This window comes from Agelaius phoeniceus, chromosome Z, assembly GCF_051311805.1.
Source record: "Agelaius phoeniceus isolate bAgePho1 chromosome Z, bAgePho1.hap1, whole genome shotgun sequence".
NCBI classification, from domain to species: domain Eukaryota; kingdom Metazoa; phylum Chordata; class Aves; order Passeriformes; family Icteridae; genus Agelaius; species Agelaius phoeniceus.
The window spans coordinates 21187329-21202783 of NC_135303.1; the positions used below are offsets into that span (position 1 = coordinate 21187329).

At 33.4% G+C, this 15455-nt stretch overlaps 1 protein-coding gene across 10 annotated transcripts in view; it reads right to left on the reverse strand.

The window, feature by feature from the left end:
* Positions 1 to 15455, reverse strand: part of MEF2C (myocyte enhancer factor 2C) — a 120845-nt gene that overhangs the window by 58071 nt on the left and 47319 nt on the right. For all 10 annotated transcript variants that reach the window (XM_077171942.1, XM_054651916.2, XM_077171938.1 and 7 more), the window contains one exon: positions 6134 to 6337. In XM_077171942.1, the coding sequence (XP_077028057.1) occupies positions 6134 to 6337 (204 nt within the window). The remainder of the gene's footprint in view (positions 1 to 6133; positions 6338 to 15455) is intronic.

Below are 15455 nucleotides of genomic sequence, written 5' to 3' on the forward strand. Positions count from 1 at the left end.
GAAAATTTCTTTTCTCTTTATCTCATTCAGAACTTTCACATCAAGTGACTAAACTTAATGTGCTATAGAATCCACAGCACATCTGTAAGGATTGATGAGATAATGCGCAGTAAGCCCATAAGCAAAACAGGACTGTGGATTCCTCTCTGGCACCAATACTGTCCATGGCCACCTGACTGCCATTCTCATCAACTCCAGCCTTCTGAACTGAAGCTGTACTAAGTTTTAACTCATGTCCCTCAAGGAGATTTAGAAGTATGCCAATTAACACTTTGTGGCTGGTAATACTAAAAACAACTGGATTTTCAGTTCAAACTAGCTTTTCTACAAATCTGTGGAAGACTGAATTGACATCAATAATTGTATGTTTTCATTAGACACATTTTTTTCCAGAGTAACAATGGTTTTTTTAACCAGCAAAAAAACACACAATAAAAAAATTCTGAATTCCATCACCCTGTAGGTCTTGGTATTACTTTGTTCCTTGCTATTTTAATGTTAAGGTCTTTGAAGATCTCTGTGTGTTGTAAAACACAAAGGATGAGCAATCTGCAGGGAGAATTTCACATGTTCAGAACCTCACTTCTTTCTCTTAGGGGAAAATGCAACTGCAAATGGCACACATTTCTTCTGCTATGTTAAGACAGCTCTCCCTCACCAAATACAGAAGCCCACTGGAAAGGGGAAAATACTCTGTGGAAGGTCAATTCACCAGCAGTTGCTAGAGAATGAACATCTGTGCAAAACAAGTTAAAAGGACAATGCTAGATGCTCATTATCCATAAAAAAGAATCTATAATGTAAAAATTAAAAATGTGACATATTATTGCAAATTAGAACTACTTATCTTTGTTTTGTTTTGTTTTTCCCTGGGAAACCTGTAACCCCATCACAATATCCCTAAAATAATTTACTCCTTAGAATACTTCAGATTAATTCTTGATGAAGTTTTCACTATTACTAAAAGCAAGAGTTCACCCAATCCAAGTTTTGCAAACTTACCTAATTTCCATGAGAAAGAGGAGGCAAAAGAGGATGGAGGAACACCAAGCGTAATGGAAAATCAGTCCCTAACAGAGTAAAACTATGTATAGATGAAAAGCCAGATGAGGTTAGAGTTTTATTGAAGCAGAAGATATGCCAGTATATTGCAGGAGCTGATATCTTCCTATATGTAAAAATCCATGCTGAGGAACATGAAATACTTCTAACACTTGATTAAAAGAAAATTAGAGAGAGAGACAGAGAGAGAGAAAGAAAGGAGAAGTTGAAGACACGTACCAGAAAAAGAAAGATTGAAAAACAGGTAATAAGAGATATTTCAGAAGACACCGAGCTGATGGAAGAATTTTTTCTAAGGTAATAGAGGTTTTACCTCCATTTAATTTGCAAAATTAAGATATTTGGTGGATGATTAGCCTTCATGACATAGAACCTCAGTCAGCAAAGTGAAACATGAATGAAGTCTGTGATTTGCACTTCCCTCTACTAGTGATTAGTGGTATGATAAGGGGGAACTGAGGAGATGGATGCATGTGTGCCTGAAAATGGAAGATAGGGGTAAATTTGAAAGGGCTGACCTAGCAAGGGAACTTGAACTAAAGGTAGTGAGCACTGAATCAGCATATGAAGAGAAGTCAGGTGGAGAAAGAGAGACAATAAAAGCAGCAAGGTCAAATAAATTAATGGATTGGGGGTTTAAAAAGAGCTAAAAGATAAAGTAGTGAGTAATTTGTGGAGGAATGGTTTATGTGCACGCAGAGCAAGGCTCAGCATATTAAACTTAGTGTACCAGAACTGAAGCAAAGTCAAGAGTCAATGAAAACTCATTAGAAGTCTTCTAAAGCTAAGACAGTAGCTGATGCTTTGACATGAAAGAAATAAGGAAAAAGGGACAATGAGACAGAAAATAGGCAGGAAGTTCCACCTTAAATCAGCATGGCTTGATGGCTTAGACAAACAATCACAACAGATTTCTATAGCATAGTCAGACTTTTAATTATATTTGCAGCAAAAATATTTCCCCATATTCCTGCTCTGAAATCTGTCCCCTTCCATTTAAGGCTGAGGTCTTCCTGAGCTTCTAAGTATTGAGCTTACAGTGTTACAGAACTGGATTCTTGTTAATCACAGCAGTGCGGCAGTGGGATATCACTAAAATAAGTTGAGATATCACTAAAATAAGTAAATAAAATAAAAACACCCACTTCTGTTCTACAGAAACAAGGAAAGGATCTGGCCTCATTTCTAATAAATCCAAAGAACACATAATGCATGCACTTGACTGTTGTAAAATGCTGTCATTTTTTCTTTCCCATTTCCTTATTGCCAAAAGTAAGTTATTGCATAGTCATATACAATTATGCTGGATATATTAGTGTTGGAATTTACATACACACTTGGAGGTTGGCATAAAGATGAAATGTTATATTTCTCCTCTCTATTGAATGAACTCACCAGACTTTCTGCTATTCCTTAAAATAATTACTAAATCCAGCAAATAATCTCACTTTTTAACTGAAGGAAAATTGAATGAATGACTGTAGTATGAATAGTTTGGTGGGTGAGGACATAATGCCTTCAAATTTAAGAATCCAGTTAATGCTAAATAGAATTTTCAGAATGTATCCTTTTTGTTTAGTTGATTTTGTTTTGTTGCCTTTTTTTGTTTTGGTTGTTTGTTTCCCAGAATTAATGCGTATCTCCATGCACAATAATTGTCACTGTTGTTTGAAATGAATAAATGTGAGGGTAAAATGCATATATTTTCTCCTTCATGAATACATATTGACCTTTATTTGCCCTTGTATGTTGTAGACATATTTACTGGGTCTTAACTGAAACACATTCACCTGGCAGACAATTTCTGTGACCTGAAAAACTCAGATATATTAAATAGCATGTTAATCAACTTCATTTTGATGAAGCAACTGGAAACATCATCTCAGTTATATTTATTGCATGTATATAAAATTTCTATATATGTAAAGAAAATAAGAGCTATTTTAAATCATTAAACCAGAAAACCTCAAACAACAGCAGTAACTGGCCTTTACAATTCTCTAACTACTAGTATTCCATTATTTTATCAAGATGGATTTATTGGTATCATCTATCTCTAAGTTGGGTGGAACCAATTTTCTGTTAAAAAACAGTGTGGTGTTTGTTAGATATATGAACATGTTTTCTTCTTTAGATGTTACTTTAAGTAATAAGTTATGGCCTGAAGACTTCCTTTTTCAGAAATGATAAATATAATTAATCCCAGTAATTATATTGAAAACATTTGCTTAATAAAATTAACAGCTTTAGCTAGATCTGCATGAAAAAATATATAATTTTTGTATTTGAATAGCAGTGGTTTTATTTAAAAGTAATTAACTACATATTAGAGAGCTGCTCTTTTAATTTCCTCTGAATATAGATAGTTCAAAGAACTTACACCTCATTTTAATAACTGATAAAACAACTTAAAAGTGACTAAATAGTTAATATTATGCTGAATGTGAACAGAAATTGGATACTAAATTGAAGACCTTTATATGGTTGACAGTTATATTTCAAATTTTCATTGGTCTGCCGAAAAAAGATTTCTCTCTTGAATGCTGTGCAGAAATTTATAAGCACAGCTATGCCCTTGTCTTCTGTTGAAATATAGTTATTGAATAGAAATTTAGTTGAAAATGCTCAGATTTAATAATATTGTCTTCTTCTCAGCTGCTGTTTATTGCTCTGGAAGATAATATTAAAAACTTTTACGTGTGAAATCTAGCTGTCTGAAATGGAAAAGAAGATGGACCCCCAACATGAAAATATGTGTAATGTGTAATTGATCAGTTTAACTGATGAATTAAAATGCTTAATTGTGTGGCAGATTTATATCCTGTACCTGAAAATATACCCAAACTACTCTAAGAGTCAAGCCATATATCAAAGCTCTATTCTCTACTGTACTTGTAAGTGTGATGTTCATTACTTATTTAAGGTAATGACAATAATGACAATTTAAGGCATGACAATATGGAATTCCTGTATAAAACCTACATGCTGGAGAAGGACTCCTTGGATTCTCAAACTCTACTAGTACTGAAATAACACCATATCAGTACTGGTATTTTATGTTATAGGCAGAACATTGAAAAATGTAGCAGAAAATCAAACTCAGAGCTGATAGAGCATTCACTTCATCTGGCGTTTTATGTCTATTGTTCAATTTAAGCAACATTTATTTCAATTATCCATTTTTATATTGTTCCTTTTAGAAAAGTGAAAAGACTTGCTCACCAAACTTTGGGTATAGCCAGAAAATTACACATCTGCATGCAAAACTGCTAATCAACCTATCCAAATTGGCCTGCTGTTTATGCAGAAAGGGATTTTGTTGGTGCAGTGAGCTCTTTCTGAAAATTTCAACATTATTTGAAATTTTAAGTTTTCATTCAAGATCCTTGGAAAACCATAGTCCTTATGATAAAAAGTATTAATTCATTGTAAAGCAAGCAATAAATCCCTAAGTGTATTTCTACCTATTTCCACACAAAAGCCTGTAGGAAGAAGAAAAGATATCCTAGGAAACTCTTCTGCTAAGAATATTCTGGCCTTTTGCCACTAAAAGAGGAGAGGACTTAATTTTGGGCATAGAATTTGAATTCTTTTGGACTTCCCAAATCTGGGGGGCAAGAAAGGCTTCATGTATATACAAAGGATCTGAAGTAAGAGAGGGAAAGAAATTATGGTGAGGAGGAAGAAATTATGCACTTTCCTCCTAGTCTTAACTCATACAATTTTTTTCTGCTGCGAGAACCTCACCCTCTTCTAATGGGGGGCAGAATCTGAGGGAAATAAGGAGTGAAGCAAAACAGTAACTTCCTAGATACTGACATAAGGATAGACAGAGAAGTGATACATATTGCTGTGTGTAGTCTATGCCCATCTAAGGTGGTGTGACTGTGACTCTGTAACAAGTTTAATAATTTTAATTATGCAGAACCTTTTATCCTTTTAAAAGGATAACTCACTAACTTACATTCTAGTCTCAAACACATGACTAACCCTGGTGAAGATTCCAAAAGTATCAAAGTTGTATTTCAGACAACATCCCGATCATTCAAAAATCTGAAATTAACTTTATAAAGATCTGGAGTAAACTAAGCATATACATCAGCATATTCAGGATTAAATTTTCACTGACCCTTAGGATAGGTCATTATCCTTCTATTAAGTTTTTAATTGATACCATTAGATCAGTCACATGCTTTAAAAACAGAAGTTGTATAGGTCATATAACCCATTTTTTAGATATTTGTCTAAGATACGAGTGCTTTTTTTTATAATAACAAATCATTGAAGGTTTTATGCATTTTGCAAAGCTTGAATCCAAATGTAATTGCAACATACACTGACTTTTCTATGAATATTAGAAACTTAAATTTTAAAATTTTAAATTTAAATTAATAATTTTCAGTAATTGTAAATAAAAATGGCTCCTTATAATTGTAAAAAAAATTAAACAGTGTTTCTAGCATTCTGACACTACTGATAATGTCACTATTATATTATGGTAACAATATTCTGTGTGAGTAGCTGATATATTTTTACTGTGCAGATTGTAAATTTACTTTTCTTTTGCATTTTATTAGACACCCTTGGTAAACAATCAAAAAGCTAAGAAAAGCAGTCAAATTCCACCAACAAATGCTTTAAATCTTCTTCCACATCTTTTACAATGTATTCTTAATTCCTCCTGGACAGACAATATTATTACTTTTTGATTGTGGAGACAAAGTATGCAATGTCTTCTGGAGAGCCTGTCCCTGGAAGAGACTAGGAGACAAGCAAGAGATTCAGCTGGTAGGTAGTGGTCAAGGCATGGAGAGGATTAATGCAACGAAGTGACAAAGCAGCACAGAAATCTGGAAAATATGGAGCCAGAAATCCCTTTGCAGAAGTTTCTGCAAGACTCAGAAGGATAAAATGCTCACAAAAGATGTGGATTTCCTGCAGCTCTGTCTTTGTCACCTCCAATGCTCAAGCTAATACACCACTGTCTTGTTCTGTTCTCCTGCTGCTATGTCACTTGAAGATATAACCTACTTGGAGCACCTCCATCTCAGAGCAGAACACAAACTCTTACCTCAACAATATCTGAATTTGTTCGGCTCTCATGTGGCTCATTATACTCCGTATATTTCAGCAACACTTTGTCCATATCAGTGCTGGCATACTGGAACAGTTTGTTGGTGCTGTTGAAGATGATTAGAGCAATCTCACAGTCACACAGAACACTAAGCTCATAAGCCTTCTTCATTAACCCAAATTTCCTCTTTGTAAAAGTCACCTGGAAAGAAAAGCAAAAAAGGTCCATCAGAAAACCACAAGTTGCTCTCTGTAGTCTTTCTCCTTTTTTTTTTGGAGCTATAATGTCTGAGTGCTTTGTCTTTGAATTGAACATGCTCTTGAACATGCTCAGAAAACAAATCAATAAACATAAAAGAGTTCCAAAATAGAATATATATGTGTGTGTTGTATGTATTACACAAGCGAGAAATACCTAATTATCATTGCACTAAACTTGAGAAACAGGTAAGGACTATTTTCATTTACTGGTGCTATGAAGTGTTGAGACTGCAAATTTAACTTTTAAATTCAGATATCCTTTAGATGGCATACAACTTTCCCATTAATATTTGCAAAATGCATCTCAGATGAGCAGCTGTAAATACTTTAAACAAGTGCAGTCAATTCTGATTTTTTTCAATTGACTTTGACTTCAAGTCCCCCAAATCCTGCTAGCTTTGAAGCAAAGAAATTATTTCCTAATCATTTAAGTATTCCAAAAGAGATACATTGCTCATAGAAACACACTCATGATACTTTTGAAGAAATATCTAGTGTGAAAAATGGCACTCATGAGAAAAGAGAATTATAAAGCACGAAAGAAGAAAATATCTGGTCAGCAGCCTTTGAAACAAAGTCTTTTCTGAACACACACATATGATATTTTATTTCATTTCAAGCCATATGCTTAGGAATATGAACTAGCATTTTTAGTACAAAGGGCTTTAGGTCATATTATATAGAAAAGAAATAGGGATTTGCTTGCAAGTTCTAAGTAGGCCAGCAAATACCCCTACATAATGCAAAATCCAGGCAGTATGAAAATTATAATTATTCTCTTCAAAACCATAATTTTCCACAGGGATTGTTTTTACAATGAAAGACCTGCACATCAAAAAATTTTTTATTTGCTTTTCTGCACTAGGTTACAAGTTCCAGTTACACATGTGACTTGAAATACTAAACTACTACGAACTGTTTAAGCTAATTGTATGGTTGAATTTTTCTCCTCTGTTTCTTCATATGTGCAATTTCTCTTACATATTTTTCATTGACAGGAATCTTTAGGACAAAAATGGTTCTGCTAAGCCTATAATCAATTGAATTTAACTCATAGTCAAGGTACTTGGTATGTCAAGAACAGGCGCACCACCAAGTTTATTGGTCTGCCTGATTCTACATTTGTTGCTACCATCCCTTATACACCCATAAACAGTGGCACCTCTGCACATTAATGCTGTAGCAAGAAGATTTGTCTGTCTGAGATTCATATGGCTAGTGTTTTAACTTGTCACACTTCTTGACACACTTGTCACAAGTTAATGCTAAGTGCAGCCTCAGACTACCTTAAAATCTCAACATATCAGGCCAAGGAAAATGTAACTTTTTAAGTATTGCTAATCCCTATTTATTAGATTCTCTCAGAAAGACGAGGCTTTGTGTCCATACTGTGAGCACTTATTCTCCTAAATGCATACCGAATGTTATTCCTTTTATTTTAATTTTGATAACTTTAACTTCTATCAACATACTGTTAAGAAAAGATGGACTGTTATTAAACACAATTATTCAAGCATTAAAAAACCCCCCACTTTCTAGAGCACTAGTCTCAAATATGCATAACTTATAATTCTTTCTAAATTTGTTTATCATGGTTTTTGATATTTGGAATGAATAATGAGATAGGTAACAAAACTCCACTCAAATTCTAAATAATAATAATAATAATAATAATAATAATAATAATAATAATAATGATGTTGTCTTCAAAATACTCTTTTAATGGTTTCTCTGATTACACAAAAATGCAATTAAATGCTTGAAAGATAGAGATATATATAGTTATGTATCTATATACAAAAGCTTGTTTTAGAAATAATTAGTGATACAGAAAATAAAATGTACTAATTCAACATATTTTTCTGCATCTAACATGCTTTTCAGTCAACTTTTTGACCACAGTGCTGTAGGTGGAGTATCTCTGCATTTAGCATGCTTTTCATTCATGCAAGTCCACCCCAGTACAAAAATATCCTTAAAGCCAGTGCTTGTGTTCATTGTAAAGTAAAATGCCTTAATATTTTGAAAAACCATCTGGCTGTGGTGCACAGGAGATACTTAATTCATGATACTTATCACCAAAGTGATACTGGTTAGAGTTATATTTTATGGACAGTAAAAAAACCCCACAAACCAGAACAATGAATAATCTAGATCTTCATTTAATCTTTCTTTAATACACAATCATAATTACTCTGAATTTGATATGGTTTTAATTTCTTGATCTTCCTATATTATCTTCCTAATATTTTCTAAATTGACCAGATAAAGACTTCTGTAACTGATAATTAATGAATTAAAGGCAATTGTGTCTACTACTGTTTCACTACATGTGATTTGGAATTTTAATTCTTGAATATGTAATTCATAGTGGTTTATATTTATGCGTACATAATTCATATACATAGATGTAAATTTATTATGCTTTTATAACAGTTTATTTTAGAGAACTTTTCAAATGTACAGTGAAATGTCGTGTCAGTGACTTCAGAAAAAATTACTAATACTCTTCAAGCCATTTAAAAAACAAAATTAGCTTTTTGCATGCATTCTTCTGTGTGGCTACATAACGAATATGAATATGCCATATGCTAAAATACTTTTATGAGCAATATAAATAAACAGAATTTTTATTATTTAACTTTATTTGTTTGATTTGTTCACCATTTGCTATGTGAACCACTCTTGTCCACACCAAAAAATATTAAAATTTAACACCATCTAATAGATATTTTCTAAAGTACCTGATAATATTCTTGTAAAGAAAAGGGTTTGTTGAGAGGTAAAAATAGCATAAATTATTTAGTACTTCTCATTTGTCTAGTTGGAAGGCAGTGTGGAATCTTCACTGAAAAATCTCTGATTATGCTTGAACTGACTTAGTGCTGATAATTAACAAGACAGTTTGTTGAACACAAACTGTAGCTACATCACCAAAAAATTCACGTGTTGACATAGTCTTATAATTCATGTTGAAAGTCTTGGTAGTGTCATATAACAACTGACAATGTCATTTTGTCATTTGACATAAACAATGCTAGTGACACTGAAGGAAAACACAGTGAGAAAATTCATCAACATATTTCAAAAAAGATGCCCCCAAAAAATGTATACTCTTCAATATCTCTGTAACATTTAATTTTTTCAGCATCAAGAATCAAATCACTACATGTTATTTCCTGACAATATTAGTGAACATATGCTTAATTATCCCCATTATCTAAATCACTGCTAATTTGCGGATTTTTAGGTAAGAAATCTACCTAAAAAAGAGATCCTTTTGCAGGATAGAATATTTTATAATAACAGGGTGAAAATAATGAAAAATTAAAGTGGAGTGGAAGTGGAACAGATAGGAGGCAAATATTCAATGGTCTTTAAAATCTTTTTAAGCATGTGCATATAAAAAATGAGGGTTTTGACAATGATATAGTTTCTAAATACTTGTATGAGATGCTTGAATGCATTGTTTTATATATATTACAAAAACAGCAGGGTGTGGAGATCACCAAAATTATTTCTGCATCCTACCAAAATTCCATCCCTTTGTATTAACTCAAAACCCACTAGTCTTTTATGTTTGTCTTAAAACTATAGTTATTCTACTTATTTAATTTTTATTTATTTATTTTAAATGTTCTCTTGATAAGAATGGTGGTATCAAGAAGATAGGTTACTAAAGTCTGAAGCATTTTTGTATATGAATAAGCATTAGTGCTTATGACTTTGTATGGTGTGAGCTAATCAAGACATTACTTGATTGTAAAATACTTAGTGAAGTAGTTAACTTTCAATTTCCTTGATATAAATCAAGGTGAGCTTTTTATATATTTTGGATGAAATTCTAACTAACGGTGAAATGTGCTAAAAGAAAGGCATTGGATAAAGAGAATTGTTAAAAGGGTGATTTTCAACTACAACTCTGGCTCTTCAGTTCCCTGGAAACAGCTTTCAAATGCCCTAGTCTATATTTGCAAGTGAATCTGTAGAGAGTTTGAATTCGAGTGTGCATGTCACACAATGATATGCCCAATTTAGAGCGCAATTTGGTGCAGAGAAGACTTTCTTGTTCAATCATTATTAAATTAAACTTACTTAAACTATATAAATTAGAAGATACTGTCACTTGGTTACAGTTAAAAATTCTTTCATCTGCCTAAATTTTAATTTAGCTATGTGGGTTTGTAAATTGGGATGCTAGCTACAGGAAATAGTCTTTCTTTAAGTAAATTTGTAACAACAATTTTATAATTCTTATACATTTTAATATACCAGTAAAGAAACAGAAGCATCCATAAATATTCTCATTTACTGAATACAACCTTAAGGATACATGATCTATGTTTTTTGCCACATGATGATTGTGTCTTTCTTTTGATGGGAGTTGGTTTGGGATTAGTTTAGTTCAGTTCAGTTTAGCTTTAGTTTTAATTTGGATTCTTCGAATAATTTTTTCTGAAATTTCACAAACGATGAGAGGCTGACCCATAACATCACTCCATATGTGTCACTAGCAATCACAATATATGTGCTAACACTATATTTCCAAAGTAGCGGTCCCATGATGTTTCAAGTGATTCAGTCCAGCCAGTGTCAGAATATCAGTGCTCTCCTTACTTCTTCCTATTCTGACTATACAGATATATAGTTGCTGACATAGGAAAATGAGAGACACAGAATTTTCACAAATGCTTCCCAAGTATATTTCCCGCCATTAAACAGGTGAAGAAGAGGGATCACTGATGCACAGAAGTATCTGATAACGGCACCATGTTGTCAAAAATAAACGTTAGCTGTTTGTCCTTATTTCATCTGGAATGTCTAAATTTCTGACACAGGGACTAGAGCAAGCACAGTAGATATGATGCATGTGATAAATAGGAGATACTATGTGAGCAGTCTATCCAACTTCAAACATAAGGCCAAGTTGGCCATATGTAATCAGAGGGGCTCTTCACTAAAATGTCACTGCCAAGCAGCCAAGCCTATCCCGATGAAACATCAAATAACTACTGGAGAGGCAAAACCTGTTGTCATATTCTCTCTTCCCTTTTTCCTTTTATTTTCCCCTGATTCTTGTTTAGAACCATTTCTCATATGAAGAGGTTTGGCTGAAACAATATTTACAGTAACTCTCTAAAGGGAGTGGTGAACAGCACTAGTGCAGAATTTAATCTAGACAAATCTTCCTTTATGCAATAGTTGGGCATACCACATTAAATAAAAGACTTTCAGCAGACTGCTTCTGTGTTCTTATAACCCTCCAGCATAATTTACAGGGATGAGACAGCATTGATTTATGCTGGTAAATGGGCTATTGTCCCAGAAAGCCCCAAGCATATTGTGCTATGACTTGATGAATAGTCCAGATAAAGAGGAGTTCTAAGAGGATGCTCTAAAATTATAGCCATAACAAATAAAATGTTCATGATTAACCCATATAAAAAAGAAGGCTTTGTATGTTACACCACATTTTTATTGTGCATAAATACCAGATCAAGTACTTAAAGTAGTGATACTATTCAGTCTGCCCAAATCCAAGTCATGAGGGTCAATCCTGTAAGTTTTTTATGTGTAAACAAAAAAAGGAGGGATAAAATTGAAAGATATATTGATTAAAGATGATACAGCAACCTCAAAAATTAGGAGGTCAGCCAGTATCAATATGCTTCTCCTTTTAATTTATAAATTAAGATCTAAGACCAAACAGGAATGAAAAAAAAATAAAGGCTAATCTTTGATGCTTCACTTCCTTTTGTTGAATACAGAGATATGATTATGTCCTTTATAGACAGATCTACAGATATGTACAAATTTTAGGCAAAAAAAAAATCTCAAATACACAGTAGCTGACACAATATACACAAAAGCTGACTTTTTTTTTTTTCGTATGCTATCGCCAGTTACGGCAGATACAAACATATGTTTATAGTAAAAAACATGTTTATAAGTTTTGTGCTGCTAAAATGTTCATAAGGTAAAGGTCAAAGAATATTTCATTCCCTGCTGAGCAAATGGTCAGGAAGCACATTTGTCTGCATTTCCTGTCATAACAGGAAGAGTGTAACTTCTTCCTCTCCACAATGGCTTCAGTTCTGCTTCCCACTTCTAGCTCTTTCTCCCCCAGGGCTTTCTAAACCATTCATTGCAAGACAGCAAGACTGTGCCTGTGTCTGCACTATTTTTCCGCTCTGCTGTGTTGGCAGATGTATTGCACTCTCTTTACTTAGGCTTCTTGCTCACACTTCAAATTAAAAGTAATTTGACCTAAATATTTACCTTAGGATGATTCACTCCAAATTATGCTTAGAACATCAATCTGAAATACAAGTACATTTAACCTCAAAATATTGCATTCTATGGTTCCTTTCAGTAGCTCTGTTAAAATTTTACTTCTCAGGTAGTCTGGAATAACATGAAAAATGTTGCCAGAGTTGTACAGATCACCACAAATTAGGAGTCTTGAAAACTTAGAGTGCAACTATTTTCTTGCAGAAACCTGACTTTACCTCTGAAAAACCAGGGTCACTGTCTAATTTTAATGCTATATTTCAAGTATATATATGTGTTAGATATAATATAAGCAATTAATAAAAATATGTAAAAGATAAAATGTGTGATTTTTAAGACAAAGGTTAATTGAAAAAAAATTATGCTTAGATGCATTGTCAAGCAGTTATGTTTTCATCTGAAAACATTTCCCTGGAGACAGGTGGTGAAATGTTATGTCTAGGATAAAATGAAGATGCTCCATGAAGGAATAATGAAACTATAAGTAAATAGGTGGAGAAAATGTTTTTTATCTTGTGCTCATGTTTGCATTAATATTCAAGGTTCTTTGCTCTTTCAACAGGGAAACTTCTGATTCAGACAATAGTCTCTTAACCTTTCCTTTTAAATAGAGCTGAAGCACAGACAAAAATAGATACATGAGGTTGAAATTATTTTTGAAACTAGAAGCATTAGGTATCAAAGTCAGTAGAACAAATCTAGGTCTTCCTGTAAATGGTCACTTCCTTCCAGGATATTCTTCCCTTGCCCCAAAACTTTCCTTTAATACCTGATTTGATTTATTCTCTATTGAGCTGATAACTCAATAATGCTCAGTTTATAGCTTTACAGATATTCTGAAATTAGAGAATGGTAAAAAGTCTGGGCATGAAAAATTTAAACAGCAGTGTATGTTATTGTTATACCCTACAGATTTACACAGACATGATGCTTTAAAAAGGGTGTCTCAATGTCAAACACCTTAATATTGAATTCTAGACTTACTATGGTATTTAACAAAAGTTAAGATCCCAGCAGCTCATTACAAATTGAAAGAAATTAATGCTGTGCAGAATCATTAGATATGAAAAACTCAGTTGTAATTGTCGCTCTTCAGAAGCAGGAAAAAATGCAAAACTAATGAGCAAGAAAATCAAAGGGACAGAAAAATCACCATGTAAGGCTTCATATTTCCTAATACTAATTAGACAAAAAATGGGGATTAAATGCAAGACAGTGTTCCAGATCTGACACCAGAAAATCATTGGGTCAATATGCCCTCATTCTTGGGTCAATATACCTCTGGATTTAGCTTACAGACCATAGATTTAATGAGATATTTTGTGAGAGACCTTGTAGAACAGTAAGACAATATCATTTATGTCATTACACCTATGTATTTTAGGTCTGGACAGCTCTGTCTGGATGGCTGCAAAAAATTTCAGATGGTCTTCATCTGAAGCAGACCGAAAAAGGCTATCATTATAAACTAACAAAATATTTCACCTTTATACAAAACCCAGAAAAAACACAAGGACTTTTCTGTGAGAGAGGAATACTATTTTTCCTTCATATGTTGACCATAGCAAAGGTAGATAAATTATTTCTTTCAATTAAGAAAACAGGAAAATAAGGTTCACACGTTTTCCCAAGTGATCTCCCTCTTTTTCTTTTTTTAACCATCCTAGAAGTGTTACCAGAATTCTTCTCCAATCTGCTGAATTGAAATTTCTGCAGAAAGAACTTGTAGCAGTCAGGAACTTCTAGCATCAGATTTCAATGCTAACATTTTTGGCTATTTGCCAAAATGCTATTGATTCTGCTGATGGTGGAACTACTATGTAAGCAGTCACAGTCTATTTAAATGATCTGTTGACAAAGCTAGCACAACTTCACAACCTTGTTGAGCCTGAACAATATTACCAGGGATTCATTCCTGGTATACATTTATAAAGACCATATTATCCATGAATTACCACTGGAATAAAAAGAAAATATTTGGTCACATTGTCTAATTATAACAGGATTCACTTGAGAGTTTTGATTTATCTTTAATGCTATGGTAGTAACCAAATCACACAAAAGAAATAAATATTTAATCTAGGCCTGGCAGTTATTCATTTTCCTTCTACATGTGTCAAAAAACAGTGAAAGGGAATTTTTCAGGTAGTCTGAACCCTTTCCAACCAAAGAAAATCCACGATCATTCATAGCGTCAAACATTTGTGCCATCTTTGTCACCATAAAGTATCAATGAGGACTAGAAAAATATAGCCAACTTGCAGCTCACAAGAAACATCATTAAATTAATGGTTTCTGCCAGTTGAAGTCCTGAATTCTGCATTCACTAGTCACTCAATAATGTGAGAACTCTTAAGCAGGCCAGGGTAAAGGACTGGGCCTCTAATGACTTAACTGAAGCCCTTTCCCTTTAATTTATCCCAAAAAGTCAAAGCTTAAAATAGCTTCTGGAAAAGCACAGATTGTATCCTCAAATTGTGCATGTCTGTGATATTTGCAGCCAAAAATATGACTCTGGGTGGTTTGAAATGACTTTTATTACCAGTATGGTCACTAAAGTGCACAAATCCAACCAACTAGACTTGCTCAGAAGAAATTCTCTTGAAGGGAGATCAATCTATTTTTGTCCTTCCCAATCCACTCATACAAGCACTTTGAAGTGTAGGGGAGTCTTCTACTATAGCAGATAGTAGTGTGGAAGAAAATAGCTTTTTCACACAGAGAACAAGTACATCATTCAGTGGCTGACATAAAGGAGGCTGCGAAAT